This window comes from Pholcus phalangioides, unplaced genomic scaffold (assembly GCF_987345545.1).
Source record: "Pholcus phalangioides strain wild (caught in Gottingen) unplaced genomic scaffold, Ppha-v1.0 ptg000007l_1, whole genome shotgun sequence".
Classification (NCBI taxonomy): Eukaryota; Metazoa; Arthropoda; class Arachnida; order Araneae; family Pholcidae; genus Pholcus; species Pholcus phalangioides.
The window spans coordinates 4,577,675-4,596,041 of NW_028301600.1; the positions used below are offsets into that span (position 1 = coordinate 4,577,675).

Here is an 18,367-nt window from a genome sequence, read left to right on the forward strand (position 1 = left end):
AAAGAGACGGGATTGCACTATAAAATTTTATAAAAGTTCTTTTATAAAATGCAACCAATAAGCGCATCAGTTACATGCGAGCGAAAATATAACCAGTAGCCTTATTGGTAATTTTTTTCAAGTTCGGTAAAAGGACTTTTATCACTTCATTTATTTTGTAAAAGTGACGCTTATAGTGCAATCCCGATCTTAGACGTTTGTGCATGTGATGACAAATGCCCAGATGTTGATGACATTTGTATTTTTTGCATTTTTCTTTATCTTTTCACTTTTAATGGGTCTCATCCTTTTTCAGGGGTCTCATACCTTTTAGCTGATGAAAACTATGCTCTAGTACAAATACTATTAAAAATACTATTTAACCACTGATTTATTAGAAATTTTTTACCCGTATTTTCGATTGTATATGCTATCTTATACCAGTATGAAATTTTACACATTTCTAATACTTAATTTTTTGCAAATTTTCGAAAAACTGCATTAAAAACAGCTTGTGTGCAAGATAAAATAACATGACATCAATGTAATTGAATAAAAATAAAGAAAAGTGACTGTTCATTATCAAATCACTGTTCATTAAATGAAGCAAAATATTGAAGTTTCATTGACTCAATCTTATTCAAAATAAAATTTTAAATTTTAAAACCGGAAAACATTAAATTTGAAAAAAATTGAAATAAATCAATGATTAAATAATGATTTTAATGATATTTTTACTAGAGTATAGTTTTCCTGTGTTAAAAGATATGAGACACCTTAAGGCATTTTTCAGGTTTTGGGCCATTTTGTGGCATTTTATAAATTTTTTTCACTTAAATGAACTAATTTTTTGCATTGGGAAGTTATGAAGAAGTAGGCCAAAATTTTTTTGAACAAGAAAAGATGTTATCACAAGAATTAGAAGTTTGCCTGGTTTTAATTTATACAAAAAATTGACACGCTTTTAAGACAAAGAAAATGAAACGCGTCGACCAGTCAATCAATTAAAATTTTTTTTGTCTTAAAGGCGTGTCAATTTTTTGTATAAAATTAAAAAAAAAAACGATGTATTGCTATCATAACTTCTCTCATTTGTATTTTCCTTTGCGGTAACAGGTAAAGTTTACTACAAATTCTTTGTAAATTTAGTATTTAGTAAAAATTCCAAAATAGCTGGGCACTTAACAATTACATAAATAGAAGTGAATTCAAGGAATTTTGATCCTATACGAGAGCCTGAGTGAGAAAACTTCTTTTTTCATTATTTGAAAGGATTGATTGGGAACTTGAAAAGATATTTCTATGTATACTGCAATTAAAATTTTAAAATCTTCAAATTCAAGTGAAATGATTTTGATGCTGCGTAAGATGCATGCATTCAAAATTTCGCAAGTTTTATTTTGCCAGGAGAATATTGAAGAACAGATTGCATACATACAGCATTTTTATGTTTTCAATGTTTAGTCCTTAAAATAAGGATACATGGAGTTTATTGATGTCGTCGATAAAGTCAGTGAAATTCTCCAGGTGTGCTAAAGATAGGAGAGAAGCCAAGTTGCTATTATAAAAAATTCCACAAAATGATGTTGGTGGGGGGGGGAGGGGAAGGGGGAACTGGACATACTAATCTCAGAAAAATTTGTCATGTCTTGATGGGAATGTCTAAAGCTTTTGAAATTTAAGAGAATTTAACTGAGATTGAGATCACTTTTTTTTTCAAATATCCCCAACAACATCTGTCGATGTAGGGAAAAAGTTCATTTTAGTATAAGTAGTATATAAGGGGTACTATGGTATACATCAAAACAGCCCTAAAACCTCAAAATCAAGCGTTTTTTGCATATATGTGCGTATAAATTTTTACTTACAAAAATTTATTTATTACCCATTCATAAATTATGAATTGAATAAATTAGGAGCATTTTTATGGTCATATTTACGACTTTTTAGGACGACAACCCAACAATTTGGGCCATGGTGATGACCTCCCAAACGATATTCAGACTATCAACAAACGAAAAAAACCGATATTATTCGCTCATCATTCCCTATAATTCATTAAATATTAATTTAAATAAAAAAATTAATATCATCGCTGTTCCCTGCAAGTTGGATTTTGATTAAAAATTGATACAATTTTATTAACAACTTTTATAATATTTTTTATGATACTTGTGAAATTTTTAATTGAAAATGAAGCAATGATCAACATTGAATAAGCAGGGCTGTCCTAACAGGCTGTCTCACTATGTAGTAAATTGTCCATGGCGATGGACCTAAGGGGTGATCAGTTTGAAAGAAAGAAAGGGCTGTGCCTCTTCTACCGATTCCGTCTAACCCCAATTTAAAATTTATGGAGGTTGGAGAGTCGTCATGCAAAAATGCATATATATTTACAGAGTATACAGGAATTCTGTATAATATGAAAATAAAAATTTGAACACACTGAAGAGAAACCGATGAAAATTCAGAATTAAGGAAAGGAAAAATATGTTTCAGAATTGATGGAAATTTAGAATAAATGAAGGAAATAGTTCCAGAATTAAAATATGGAGGAAATAATTCTTAGAGTTTATGAAACAAAAAACGTACAGAATTTATGAATAAAAATCACAGAATTTATGAAAGAAACAACTTCAAAATTTATGAAAGAAATAATTTCAAAATTTATGAAAGAAATAATTACGGGGTGCTGATGATAATTCAGAATTAATGAAAATGTAATAATTTGAAAGGCTTTGATTGACCCAGGGCATTCCGCCCGGATTTCGTTCACTCACCTGTCAGACATCACTCTGACCATTAAAATACATTATAATATAAAAAACTAGCCCGTGCCCGTTGTTTTTCGCTGTTTTTTCCTGTTGATAAGTCTACGTACACACAAAACAACTTACTGGGGCAAATTGCAGATATTGTATCATTGACATTCATGTCGAGTAACGTTCCCTCTAATTTTTTTATATATCCACGCAGACGCATATTTTTTTATGTACGTGGTAAGGCAACATGTCTTATATACAGGATGTTTAAAAATTCATCACAGCACATCATAGTTTATGAATGTTTTTTCAAATGAATATGAACTATATAACAGAAAATAACAGATAAAACTTATAAATTGAAACATTACCTTTGATAAAAGTTTAAAAAGAACTTATAGAATTTGCAATAAATGTTGTGAAAATGTTGGCCATTTTACCAGACACATAGGAACTTTTTTTTACCAGATTGCTGGAGACAGTATCTGCGAGAATTAATGTCTGATATTGCATTAATTATGTTAGTCTTAAGTTCATAAATCGTACGTGGGTCATTGCAGTATGTCATATTTTTAAAACAGCCCGAAATTTTGGTATTAGTCCACCACAAACACTCATGCTATAAGCCCTTACATGATAAAAAAATGTGTTTGGTGCGCTATATCACGAGTCGGATTGTGGGCCTATTTTTTTCGATTTCACTGTTGATGTCAAAGTCTACACAGACATTATTAATCTATGATTTTAATGTTGAACAGCGATGAAAATGGTACTCCTGATTTCAACAGGACAGTGCCCACACGCATAAAGAAAGTTTTCATGTTTTAACTGAATTTTTTGTCAATCGTGTCATTACGAGCAGTCTTAGGCCGCCTCTTTCACCGGACTTGTAACCCCATGACTTTTTTCTCTGAGGCTATTCTAAAAATGTGGCATACTGCAATAATCCACATACGATACATGAACTCAAGACGAATATCACTAATGCAATATGAGACATTAATTCTCGAAGGTTTTCAAAGTCTCGAGCATTCTAGTAAAAAAAATGTGACTATGTGTCTGTGGAAAAGGCCAACAGTTTTTTTCAACTTTTATTAAAGGTAATGTTTCAGTTCATAAGTTTAATCTGTTATTTTCTGTTAAATAGTGATATTCATGAAAAAACCATTCATAAACTACGATGTACGTGAATTTTGAAATTCCCTGAACCAATGGTGTATTTAGGGGATTCAAATGTGTCATCACGAACGTAACATTGTTCTTATGTAGCGTTTGATATTGATTATGAGAAACGCTTACGAAAAGCTTACTTTCAGGAAAAACAAAGAACATTTTTTGATTACGCTCGTGATTTACATTGATTGCATGCCCATTCTCAATAAAATTCTTTTTTCAAGAATCATAATACTAGATCACATTGTTTGTTTGCTGCCGAACCGTATAATACTAATGTTGGTAAATACTGCGTTGCTAATAAATTTTCTGAATTTTATAATGAGTTTCCTCAACATCTGGATATTTTTCATTCATCTATAACTGATTTCAGAAGGTTTTATTGCAAATGTTTTGTTCAAATTTTAATTCTTATTTTTGTGTAGAGTTTTTGTATTTTATTCGCATTCGTGTGAGTTTTTATTATTTTATTTGTATTTTACGTAATCTTTATACAGCAAGCAGTAATTGGGTTTCAACATGTTGATTTGTGTTTTAAATGAATAAAAAATAAATAATCATGTTAATTACGATTGCAATACCGACTACTGATGAACATATATCTCATTCAATATTCGGAGAAATAAATTATATAAGAATTCATTAATTTACCACAACTAATGTGCGATGAAATTAGTTTTTAATAAAAAACACACCATTTTTTTCTTTTATACCCACACTCCATTCTATGACATGCTTATATAATTTTTCTATTTAAGAAACATGTATTATACCAACTATAACTATGTGTGAAATATTTTTTTTTTTTGCTTCATATTAAAACCGTTTTTAAAAATTGGTTTAAAATTGGTTAAAAATAAGCAATGACGAACATCTTATTTTACTTTATAAAGTGAAGATGGCGCCACTGCGTTATGCTATATTGGAAACATCTTATTGCGCTTCATATATTGTGTGCTGTGTACTTTTATTATTAATTTTATCGTAATGTTTTAACATGTGCAAAATGTGAATAACGCACGGAACATCACAGAAGCGTGATAAAACATTCGTTTGATGTGCATTTTAGAGTGATAGATAAAAAGTGATCTTATAGCATGCAATATAAACCCGTTGGCATGGGCGGGATACGGGGGATATGGGGGCATTATCCCCCCTCACCAGTACCAAAGGTGGAGCCGATTGATCTAATGTATATGCGTATTTATGAATTGACATCATCATTATGTCTTCCCAGCAATCATCATCGTGCCCCCCCCCCCCAGACTTTCACATCTATATCCGCTTATGCCCGTTGCTTTTTTTCGATATATGAGTTCATTATAAATTTTAAAACAAGGAAAAAATTATAAAATATCGGAGAGGCTACTTTTAAACTGTACGCAAACCACCATTGCAATTTCGAATTGCGATCTCCCCCCACTCCTACAGGCATGGACTGTTTCGTATAACTGGTTGAATTTAATTTTGGTGTTTGGCAAAAACACGCATGGTGTGATCTGGAATTGCAACACGGGTCACTTAAGTAATCTGGAGATGTGCCGCGAGTCAATTGAGTTGTCTGAAAATGTGTCATCTAAGTAATCTGAAACTGTGCCGTGGGTTACTAAAGTGATCTGGGAATGTGCTGTGGGTCCTAAGTGATCTGTAACTATGCCGCGGGCTGCTTGAATGATCTGGAACTGTGCCACGTGTCACCTAAGTGACGTGGAATCGCACCACGGGGCACTTCAGTAACCCGGAAATGTTCCACGGGTCACGCAAATCTGCTACAGCTACATAAGTTATCAGTTAATGGGATGCGGGTCACTTAAGTTATCTTTAATTATGCCTCGGGACACTTGAGGGATCTGGAACTGCACCGTGTGTCACTTTAGTGAAGCGACACTACATCGCGGGTCATTTAAATGATCTGGAAATGTGCTACCTCAGTCCTAATATCGAAGCCATATCAGATGACTGCGAGGGCCATATTTGGCCAGCGGGATATGGTTTGAGCATGAATGCTGCACAGTCATATAAACGGTGCAGAGAGATAACCAGTTTATCTCCGATTATTCTTTATAAGCATTAGAAGATAGTCCCCCAGTTTCGTTATCAGAGAATATTGATACGGTCGGATTTTGAAGTGAATAGCTGGTTTAGAGCCGTTATGGAATACAAGATGGCACCTGGAATACCGTGCGAACTTATCGTCCTCCACCTGAGATCGGCCATAGAATTTTTCTGTTCAAAGTGAACGTCTAATCGTGAACGGCATAGAAAACAGAACAGCTACCGTAATTTCACACAACTATGGTCCAAAGTAACACCATTTTCTAGATTTATCATCATAACTTCTATATTCAAGCTAATCAAAAAATTTTGTTTGCTGATATTGCCTGTAGAAAGATCAAGCATTAATACTGAACATTTTTTTTATTCCTTATATAGCTTAAATATGGTTTTTTTTTAAAAATTAAATTTTGGACCATAGCTGTGTTATGAAGTCCCAACTACAGTCCATCATATATTTCGTGTCATAAATTGCTTACGAACCATAGCTGAGAGAATCTACTCCAACTATATCATATATCCATATTTATCTTCTTTGCTAAAAGAAGATAAGAAGGGGTTTTTCCAAATTCGACCCCTGAGGGGGGTCAAAAAGGGGGGAGGGTTCATAGAGAATTCGCGCCGAGCCAAGACCGCTGAAGCTCATCATGAAATTTGGTTAGAAAATTCGTTTCATGACTATGAGAGGGTTTTTCAAAATTCGACCGCTAACGGGGTCATAAATGGGGGTCGTATTGATAGGTATTTTGTATCGTAATGTAGAGATTCACTGCGAAGGGATTTCCCAAAATTCAGCCCCCTAAGGAAGAGGGTTCAAAGGTTGTATGGAGCAATCATTACTGTGTCGAAATCGCTGATGCCATAAATATAAAATTTAGTCAATATTGTATTTTATAATGTAAATACCCACTAAGACGGGATATTTAAAATTTATTCCCCGAGGGGGCCATGAGGAGTTCAAATGTTACATGGGGGGATCATCGACAAGTAATTTTCAGATTATCAAATCCACGCGAGCGATGCTGCGGGCAACAGCTTATGGTCCATAAAAATGGTTGGACCATAGTTGAGAGCAAAAAACAATTTTCTATTATTTTTCTTATAGATATTTTTATACGCGCGCAACAGTATATATGTTCATTAAACATATGTAAATATTAAATTACCTGTAATAGATCATCAATAGCGCAGAACAGCTTGTTTTAGTAATTGTAGCCGAGAAAGAGTTTGCAGCTGACAAGATAACGTGAAAAACATAATCCCAAACTAACAGCTGATTCGAAGGGAAAGTGTCGGAGAGGCGTCTCCTAACCACGTCCCCATATTACACACTATCTACGCTCTTTGTTTTAGTAATTAAATAGTTCACTAGATGTTAGTATTTTGATTATCGATGTTTTAGTGAGCATTGGTTGTTTGGACCATTGGTGTGTGAAATTACTGTATTAGCTGTAGCTATAAAGCGCATTCTACGCTGGAACGATGCTACAACCTGAATTTCAGTTTTTTTTAACCAATCCGTGTCGAGGTGCAGGTTGTATCGGTCCTGTGTACAATCGGCCTAATACTGACGTCACACTTCGCGCGAATATGGCGGATGAGTTAGCCTAGGGTTTCCGGGAGCTCTAGGTTAAAAGAGCTATTGAAAAAACAATGACACCACGGTATTAATCGCCATGGTAAAAGCTAGTCACGTTAACCCCTGGATTCAAAGATGGCAAACAACGCTACATTTCACTGCCTGTGCTCTAATACAGTTTAATAGCAATTTTACGTTTTTTTTCTGAGCAAGGGTCTTCAATCTTTCATACATGGTGGGCCAAATTGAAACTTTCCACCAAGTCCGCGGGCCCCAAACTCACATAATTTAGTGGAAATCTTAATAGAAGACTAATGGGGTCCCGAGTTAAACGGGAACAAAAATAATTGAAGACCTTCATTTATTCTGAAATTATTTTTTTCATTGATTATACATTTTAATTAGTTCTGAAATAATTTTTCACTAGTTGTAGAAAGTTTTTAATTAATTAATTCTGAGATTAATTTTAATCTAAAATCACTTTAAATCATTCGAAAATTATTTATTTCAGTGTTTCTGAAATCATTTTCTTTAAATAACTTATTTCAATAATGGTGCAATAATTTTTTTATTGATTGTGAAATAATTTCTATCAGAAATTATGAAATTGTTTCTTTCATCGCATTATTTTTTCACTAATTCTGAAATTATTTTTTTCAAAAATTCAAAATTATTCTTTTCTGTAATTCTGAAAATTTCACTTCTGGAATTATTTCTTTCATTAATTCTCTGAGTTTTCATTAATTTTGTTCAGGAATAATTTGTTTCATTTATTCTAGAATTATTCTTTCATTATTCTAGAATTATTCTTTCATTATTCTAGAATTATTCTTTCATTATTCTAGAATTATTCTTTCATTATTCTAGAATTATTCTTTCATTATTCTAGAATTATTCTTTCATTATTCTAGAATTATTCTTTCATTATTCTAGAATTATTCTTTCATTATTCTAGAATTATTCTTTCATTATTCTAGAATTATTCTTTCATTATTCTAGAATTATTCTTTCATTATTCTAGAATGAATCGTTTTTCAATGCTTTCAACCATTTTCTGAAAATAATCAGCGGACCACAACAATAAGCCCCGAGAGTCAAAGTGGAACACGGGCCATGCGTTGAAGACCCCTGGTGTAGAGGGAGGAGCGTAGCGTATCTCGACTGAACCATGGGGGGGGGGTAGAGATACGGGAGGATTGCTGCCTCCCCCCCCCCCCACCCAGCGTCAAAGGTGGTGCTGACTGATCTAATATACTTTATATGTGCATGGGGGTCATTCAATTATTACGTCAGCATGGATGGGGGAAAGAGGATTCGCTGACTTTTGATGACAATGGGGGGGGGGATTGGATGATGCCAACGTCATCAACAACCCTTTATAAAAATATGAAATATTCCTAATGACATATTTAATTGGGAGTGTGCCATCTGAATGTGTGTGATTATCTGAGTGTGCCAAAAACGAGAGAAACCTTTCCCTAGTTTGTGGGTATCTGAACTAATATTCCCACTATTGATAAGTCTTCTATAGATCCACTTTAGTGATCTCTAAATGTTCCGCGGATTCTTTAAATGATCAGAAAATGTGTCCGGGCCACTTAAGTGCTCTGGAACTGTGCCGCGCGTCACTCAAATGATCCGTAAATATGCCGCGGATCACTTGAGTAATCTAGGAATGTGCCGCGGGTAACGTGAGTGATGCAGAACCGCACTGTGGGCACTAAAGTGCTCTAAAACTGTACTACATGCATTTAAGGGATCTCTAAATGTACCACGGACGGCTTAAGTGATCTGTAAATGTGCCACGGGTCACTTAAGCTATCAACTAATCATTTTTACAAAATTAGGTATGGAGGATAGCTGGTCAAATCAGATAACGCCGAGGACCACATTAGCCCGCGGCCCATGGATTGAGCATATATGGCTTAGAGGGTGGGTCACAATGAATTTATAAAAGAGAAAGTTTGAGTTTTTATCCTTGAAATGACATTCAAATCAATAGAAATTTGTTATAAAAACATATATAAAAAGGTATGTTCTTCCGATATTTAAATTTTTTTTTAAATATTTTTTAAGTAAAAAAGAAAATAAAATTTGTATCATGCGTCTGGGGGGGGGGGATGTACATGGAGACGCGTGCCCCCCGCGAACGTCTCTGACGTACGTTAGGAGGTAGGGGAGTAGAGCTGAAGAAATTTTGCTGACAAGGGGGAAAGGGGTCACAAATGGCTAAAAATTCGCTGACGAAATACTTGAATGTTTCCTATATATTGAACTGGCATCATCATGCTCCCCGTAATCATCATCGTACACCCCCCTTCCGGAGTTTCAAATCCATCCCCACCTATGGACTGAACACAATATCCAAAAAAAGATTCTATCATTGAATATAGCGAATATCTGGCCCAAATATTTCACATACAAGCCAGCACTGACTTTATAATGTCAGTTTTTACCATTTTTAAGGAACATCTATGCAGCTTCATAAGGAATTACAGGATTTTTTCCTATAGCATACGCAATCAATAAAAATATAAGGTGAAGAAAGGAAAGTTTCGTGTGAATAAATGTGCAATTTACAATGTTTGTGCAACTTGGTGGAACATTCGGGAATTTTCCTTTGCATCAGAGATAGGTTGCAGTGAGAAAATAAAACGCGTGTAAAATATTAGATATGAGTGCCGAGGTTTTTCGGTATGAGCTTGCTGTTAGTTGTCAACTTGAAAAGCATAGTGTAATCGAATTGGTTGAAGATACATACCGGAAGCTGTGCATGCAGTGCAGGGTGCACGATCGCGGCTGAGTGCAGGGCTGTGGAGACGGGCACTTCGGTGTAGGAGAGGGGGTGGTGAGGCCAACCATCAGGAACAGCCGGTAACAGAGTCCCCATATCTTCTAGAAAAGTAACGAAACTTCAGTCAATCACCAGGTTAAGGCATTGATATAAATCAAGAACCAAACGTTATTGTGTTTGTTTGATACTTCGAAAAAGTTTGCAAATACAGGGTGGACAAAAAGTCCGTAGAAACTTTAAAAATGAATAAAAACCGGAAAAATAACCGAAATAAAAAACGGTTTGCAGGGTTAGCATCGCTAGGTCACGGGAATTCTTTTAAAACAAGGAAAAAGATAACTCAGAAACAGCCGATAGGTGGGGTGGCATTGGTACGAGCGACTTCGGTGGAAATATGCAAATGAGATGGTTATAAGAACTTGTCCTCCTAATCCACAATCAGTTCACCGTTGTAAACCGTGTATGTGACTGGCCGCACTCTGCGGTTTCTGGATTTGTGACTCACCTGCAATGTGTTATCCCCTGTGGTGGTGGTCATGTTTAACATATACTGCTGTAATAAACGATTTGGAGGCATTCTGTTCGTTATTTGCGTATCTTTCCTTTGACTTGTGTACGTCAGCGCCACCTATCGGCTGTTTTTGAGTTACTTTTTCCTGTCTTAAAAAAATCCCCGTGACCTAGCGATGCTAATCCTGACAACCGTTTTTTATTTCGGTTATTTTTCCGGAAATTTTTAGAGTTTCTACGGGTTTTTTGCCCACCCTGTATTTTAATAGAAAACTTATGTCACGATGACTTTACTTATACTCACGCAGCAAATTTGAATAGATAGGGCAAAAGTTGATATATAAAAAAAAGCGTAGACACATAGTGGATTTCTTTTTTAAAAATAAAAGTTGACGTGATAAAGTTCCAAAAATAATGTGAAATATAGTTTATAAAATCAGAAATATATATATAGACACAAACAAAGGGGGTAACCAAATAATTCCCGCTTCCCCATCTTTTACTGGCGAACCGTTGTTCCTAGAGTATTTCGGATACGTCATTCATATTGCAAGGGATTGTGCAGTTATTAAAATATAAAAATTAACTTTTTATATGGACACTCTGCCCTCCAGAACCCAATTAAAAAGTTATTGCGCTGTCTCTCCTGAGGCCAACAAAAGAAATTCCACGTTTCTAAGTGAAATACAGTAGAACCCCCTTTATAACGTTCCCACTTATAACGTTTCCCCGCTTACTACGACTTATTTTTGCTTGTGGTCTCTGAGTAATTGTCATTAGGATATCCTATTTAAAACGTTTTCCCATTTACAGCGGTTTACGTGACAATTTTTTGATAAAAGTTATAAGCGGGATCTATTGTGTTCGTTAAGATAAAGTACATGGAAAATTGGAGAAAAGCTGGGAAAGAACAGGATAAATCGGAACGAAGCATCGTCTGTTAATTTAAGGAGTTCTTTCCCAACTTTTCCCTTATTTTCAAATATCTCAGAGAATATTGCAATTAGAAACGTTGATTTTTTTGGCTTCAGGAGATACAGGGAAACAACTTTCTAACTAGGTTTTTTAGGACAGGGTGTCCGTATATGAAGTTAACTTTTTTATTTTATTAACTATAACAACCCCTTGCAACATGAATGACGTATTTGAGATCTACACGTTATTTGGATACTTTTCCTAATGGGAAGTATGCGTCTAGGATCAAGGGTTTGCCAGTAAAAGAAGGCAAGGTGTTTTATGGAATCACCGTGTAGATTCCAGATACGAAAGCGGTAACTTTATGAACAAACAAATTACAAATTTTTTACAAAAAAAAGGAATACATATTCTTTCCCGCTTTGTCGGGTAAGAGTGCATATAAGAATAATGCCCTTGTAACTTTGCAACCAGAAGCATCACTCCTTACATATTCCATTCTGAGTTCAATATTTATCATGGGATTGTTTATAGGCTGGGCAGATGGACATCTCATTGCATTGTCAAACTCGTTGAGATAATCGGTTTTTCGATAGAGTTTTGCAAATTCTTTTCCTGTGATTTCAGTGATTTTTAACCCTGCAAGTGGCAATTAGAAATCATTAATCCTGGCTTCAAAATGTTTTTATTCAAGTAGACTTTCTTCCAGTTTTCCGCAGGTGTAAACTAAGGGAGTATGGGGATAAGTTTTCCATTGAGGAATCATCTTTTCAAAATTGCTAGGCTTGTCAATGCTAAAATAAGAGGCTTTTATGGAGGCGAGATATCTTGTCATTGCTGCTTGAAGAGTCAAGCACTCTTTCAAGCACTCAAGAATTACTCTTTTTATTGTTTTTTTTTTGTGGCCTTGAGTGGCCCTTGCTTTCTTCACTTTCAGATTTCACTTCATTTTTGACAAAGAAAACTCACATCATAGTTCTGTGAGTATTATTAGCCGCTGTATTAGCTGTGTATTGTTTTTTTTTTAAACTGCTCATAGGTAGCAAGACAGCCTGCGATGCAGTTGAATTCTAACGTCACCATATTGTTCGCAGAGAATGCTCTTCATAATTATTTCAACTTTTAAAGCTTTCATTAATCTTTTATCTACATAAAATATAAGATTCCTCCACAGAAAAATTACATACTAACATGGCGCGAAATCATATTTTACTTAATAAATTATATACATAAATGATTTTACCTTATTATTAATGACGGCTTCTAAAGACACTTCGAAACACTTAATAACTTGGTCCTATTCGTATTTACTTGCCCTTCTGCCAACAGCAAAGAAATTTGCATGCAAAAGTAAAAAATTACTCGACTACCTGCTCTTACCACTTTTACCCTACATTATTATTCATTCCGATAAAACTATCAGACTGAAAAATTATGAATGCCTGAACGTTAATTTAGGTAGTAACTACCATAATATAGTATGTATGTATTTATATATATACACCGTCTCAACACAAAAGCTTTAGGACTCAAGTTTTGGTGGTCTGGTTTTCTTGCGCCCTCTATAAAAATAGATGGCACTAAATTATACGAAATGCAATCTATTCCCATAATATCTGCATATCGTGTTGACATTTCATTCTGTATTTATATGCCTTAGTAAGTTATTGCCGTTTACTCCTCTCCAAGTTTTTTTGCCTCGTGACTTCTTTTTGACATGAACAGAGATTGAGAAAACTGCCTCCAAATTTTGTTTCGAAACAGGAAAAAAAATAACGGAATGAAAACTTGAAGAGACTAGTATAGTTTAACTTATGTCAACCCCACATGTGTAGATAACTTTCATAAGTTTTCAGTTCAGAATTTTCTGTTTTTGATCAAAATTTGGTTTTGGTTATAACTCCTCCTTATACCAAAAAAAAAAAAAAAAAAAAAAAAAATTAAATAAATAAATAAATAAAATAAAAATAAATAATATATTGAGCAAAGCGTCAATTTCAAGTGAAATAAACGGCAGTAATTTTTAACAAGGAATGTAAAATACATAGTGCAAATATTACTAGTGCTTAGATAAAATTTTATAGTGTTCTAGGGGGGCTCTGCTCCCCTGCCGCCTTTGGCGGCCAACCCCCTCCCCCCTACTTCTCTTCACAACATATCTTGTTTATTTCGTCCCACTTCATCAGCGTCCTACGGAAAGGGACGTGTGAAAGCACCAGCTTACTGAAGTAGAAAATTTTAATAGAAGTAATAATAAAGCAACACACACACACAAAAACAAATGAGATTCATCAAGTACCCCCAGAAAACTTCTTCATGGGGGTCCCCAGATTCAATTCGCTGAATTTTAGTGGGGCCCCACACTGGATATATCTTGGGCTACCGATGTGTTGGAAATTTTACAATGTTAAACAACAAAAATCAATGAGATACATCCAGGGGCACCGAATTAGAACCTGTCAACATTTCCATGGAGCCCTGACCTGGAAGGTTGTCGGACACCCCCTGTGAGGGGCCACGAAAATTTTTCATTTTTATCAATTTTACAACGAATAAAATCCAGGGCCACACATCCACCAGCGGGGACACAATACGCAAATTTTTAGTGGGTAATCCAGACTGGATTTATCTCGGTCTTCCGCTGTTGCAAATTCTACAATGTTAAACAACAAAAAAGAATCAGATTCATCCAGGGCCCCAAAATGAAAGCTGTAAACATTGGGCCCCCGACTTGGAAGCTTGTCTGTCATCCCCCGGTGCAAGTGCCATGAAAAATTTTCATTTGTATTCGTTTCACCAACGAATAAAATCCAGACCCACCCACGCAACTACCCGTGACCGAATTCACAAATTTTATGAGGCCCCCAGACTGGATATATCTTTTGCTTCCGCTATCGCAAATTTTGCAACGTTAAAGCAGCAAGAAAACAATGAGATCCATCAAGGGCCCCTGGAAATGAAAACTTTTAACTTATACGTGCAATCCCCCCTGGGTACCCCGACCCTGTGTGTTGGGAGCACTGCGGTTGTAAGTGTATTATACATATACATACCTCTCGGCATGACCCCTCCCCCCCAAAAGGGCAGGGCTGACAGGGGCCGGAACGATTCTTATCACATTTTGATTTTTCACACTATAAATTAGCCACAGAGGAGCCCCCTGAAAAGCTGATTTGGGGGCTCGCCATCTAAATTCCAGCCTAAGGGCTCTGCTGTAGGATGTAGGAGCCTCTCGGTACATGCACATGACATGGTCCCGATGGGTCCCCATATGTGCTACAGTTAAATGAATATTTGACCCAAAATCGTAACTGACTTCCGTAACACCAAAACTTAACAGATTTCCGTCACCCATTTCCGTAACATAAAATCGTCACTAATTTTGGTTGCTTAGAAACAGGCCCTTTTCGAGTTCGTGATTTTATATTATAGAGTAGATGACAACATGACAACATCTCTACCTGCAATAGATGGAGCAAGAAGACCTCTCAAATCATACATAGCCCGTCTGTTGACACATGTACCATAAAAAATTCAGTAAGGACTATTTTGTACAGGCGGTATACGGTTTACTTTACGTTCTAAGTCAGAAATAATAACAAAGTGTAGAACGTTATTATGCACTCGAAACCATTATGGTTCATATTCCTGATGATAACGTCCATTTAGTCGACGATGATTGCAGGTGATCACAATACACAACAACTTTTTGTCTAAGAGTTAGTACATATTTCAGTTAGTACAGAAACATTCTATTTTTTCAAACAAATCAAATAATAATATTATATAAACTCGTTGGAATTCGATCTTATACAGTGTCCCACGATCGACTGACGGTTTTCAAAATGGGATAACAAGAAAATGATGATTTTTGCGGAATATAAATGTACGAAGTCAGGAATTTCAGATACACCATTCATGTTGGAAGGGGATGTATAGGTTTTAAAAAAATAACTTTTTATACGGACACTCTGTGCCTAAAAACCCGATTAAAAAGTTGTTACCCCGTCTCTTCTGATGACAACAAAAAAAAATTCCACCTTTCTAAGTGCAATTTTCGCTGAAATATTTTTGAATTAAAAAAGCGGAGGAAAGTTCGGAAATAAACGTTGTCCGTTAATTTTTGCCGTGTTCTTCCCAACTTTCCTCCGTTTTTGAATTCAAATATGTCGGCGAATATTGCACTTAGAAACGTGAATTTTTTGGTGGCATCAAGAGAGACAGGGCAACAACTTTCTAATTGAGTTTTTTTGGCAAAGAGTGTCAATACAAAAAGTAATTTATTTTTCATTTTAATAACTACACAACCCCTTGCAACATAACATAACATAATTTATTTGGCCCCAGTCGATTACGACAATACTATACACACATTAGAGTTTACAATTAAATTACATATTTTAAAAGTGAACATGAATGACGTAGCTTAAATCCCTTACTTCACACATGTATATGCTGCAAGAATGGCTTTAATATCTGTCCCCGTCCAGAGTGCTCAAGGTAACGTAATTTAATAAATAATCTGCTTGTTAATCAGGTTCAAAGGTGAGAAATTGAGACATTGTTAAAATCAGCTTCATTTCTTATTCCTTATTCCAGAATACGTTTTTTGGCATCAATCATCTACCTTGTTGTTCTTATACAAGAAATGTAAAGTTGGTTTGGGCAATACACAACGTACAATGCATAATCGACATTACCTTTTAAAGGTGATTTCTTTATTTATGGCTATTAATTTCTTACAACATATCTTCATGTTTCAACAGTTTCCCAACGGAAAGATTTGTTTTTCCCCAGAGGACATACGGCGAGAGATTGGAACTCGTGTTGAGGAAAATGGCACAGCAAGAAAGGAAGCACATTGCCACTTGATGGATGTCTTTTGGTGTGTACGTTATAAATCTTAGCGTCAACAGCTCTTGCAGATTTACTCTTGCGTTCCGTTTGCATGGTCATGGAAGGAATCTGATGCAGTTGCGTCTTTTGGACTCCCGCTCCCGGAGAAACAGCATTTGTTTTCTTCGGAATGCCCAAGCTCTTTCTCGGTGGACACTACAGAGATTTCGTGTTTAACAAATAGTTCTTAAATTTCGGTTCCCTTTGTTACGACGCAAGATGATGCTCCAGGGAATTTACCGAAGGCGCACTTTAATCAAAGTGGAGAAGAATTACATTTTCGGAACCTCTGGCACGTACAAATATGTAATTGCTTCGTTACCATCATAAAATACATTTTTGTTCCTTTAAGGGCTGTCTTTCTTCGAATACGTAAACTTCATTGCTCTAAAGTGCCAGTTTAATGCGCAAAAATCCAATGCTCATTTTAATTTCAACATGTCGATGTCAAGTGATATCTCATCCATCACACATGAATGTTTATCTTCTTACACGCTCTCTATCCCACGTACTCATTAATTTTCCGCCAAATCAACTTGCATTCAAAGCATCTTAACCAGTACAAACTAAGATTCTTTGGTACATATACAGTGTATACATTCAACGTATAGTATGTTTATGGTTTTACTGCATGATTTAGGGATTATTCGAAAGTATGCTGTTAAAGAAAGCACCCATCACTGATAATTTAACATGAAATAATGATTTAAATGTGTAGAGGGCTGTTATATCAGATTTAGAAAGTATAGCACTTATTGAATCGTGTTTTAGGCTATTAAAATATTCTGAAATCATTCGGAAATTAATATAAATTTTCGCCAATTTACACATTCATGATTGCGAGTACATTTTTGGGATGGATCACTGTAATATCTTTCAATAGGTAGCATGAACTAAAATTCTTTCACAAACATGTACAGTGAATCAGATAAATTAGAAAAATGAACAATTTGGTTTTAGGGCAAAAAAATATCAGAACATTTTGATAATAAACTTGGATGTCGGCATTTTGGGGATTTATTAAATTTTCAAAACTAAGCAGGTCATATTTTTTTGTGAGATAGAGAGAGGAAACGTGACTGTTATCATTGTTTTGATGAATTTCGTACATCACAATCTTTTCTGATTTCACTGAGATGATGAAAACCAGTGAAAAAAGAAGAATAAAGAAAATAATTATAAGATTTCTTTCGGGTTCTTGTTTTGGAACAACAGTTTTACTGCAATCAGATGAAGCGAAGCATAGGAAACATGTCTCACATTCGGTGAATGAAGGCAACAGCCAAAAGATCATTTACCAAAAATTACAGACAAAAGAGGATACCAGCAACTACTTTTTCATTTGGTATCCGAAATGCTGCAAGTGTATATCTATATGTGTATGTGTGCGCGCGTGCTCTGGAGTCTTTCCCCGAGGTCTGATCAACCTCCACTTAACTCTATTAGAAGAGTGAAGTGCGGGTGACCATTAAGACTGCTACGGGATAGCGGTCAGCTTCTGGCTTTTTGAGGCCCGTGGCATTTTTTGTTTTGTTTCTTCTATTCTCTTCCTACTTCTTTCTAATGGAAAGGAAAGACGCAAAGGATCGTCTCTCAAAGAATGTGCGGGGTAAAGGTCCAGCAGGTAAGACTGAATATATATATATATATATATATAGAAGAAAATGAGAGTTACTTGCTGTAAGAGTGAAGAGAGGATGTTGC

The 18,367-nt window shown here is 35.4% G+C and overlaps 1 protein-coding gene across 4 annotated transcripts in view; it reads right to left on the minus strand.

Annotated features, from left to right (window-relative positions):
• LOC149084819 (protein couch potato-like) overlaps positions 1-18,367 on the minus strand; it is a 278,831-nt gene that overhangs the window by 22,625 nt on the left and 237,839 nt on the right. For all 4 annotated transcript variants that reach the window (XM_089232560.1, XM_089232561.1, XM_089232559.1 and 1 more), the window contains exon 6: positions 10,310-10,443. In XM_089232560.1, the coding sequence (XP_089088686.1) occupies positions 10,310-10,443 (134 nt within the window). The remainder of the gene's footprint in view (positions 1-10,309; positions 10,444-18,367) is intronic.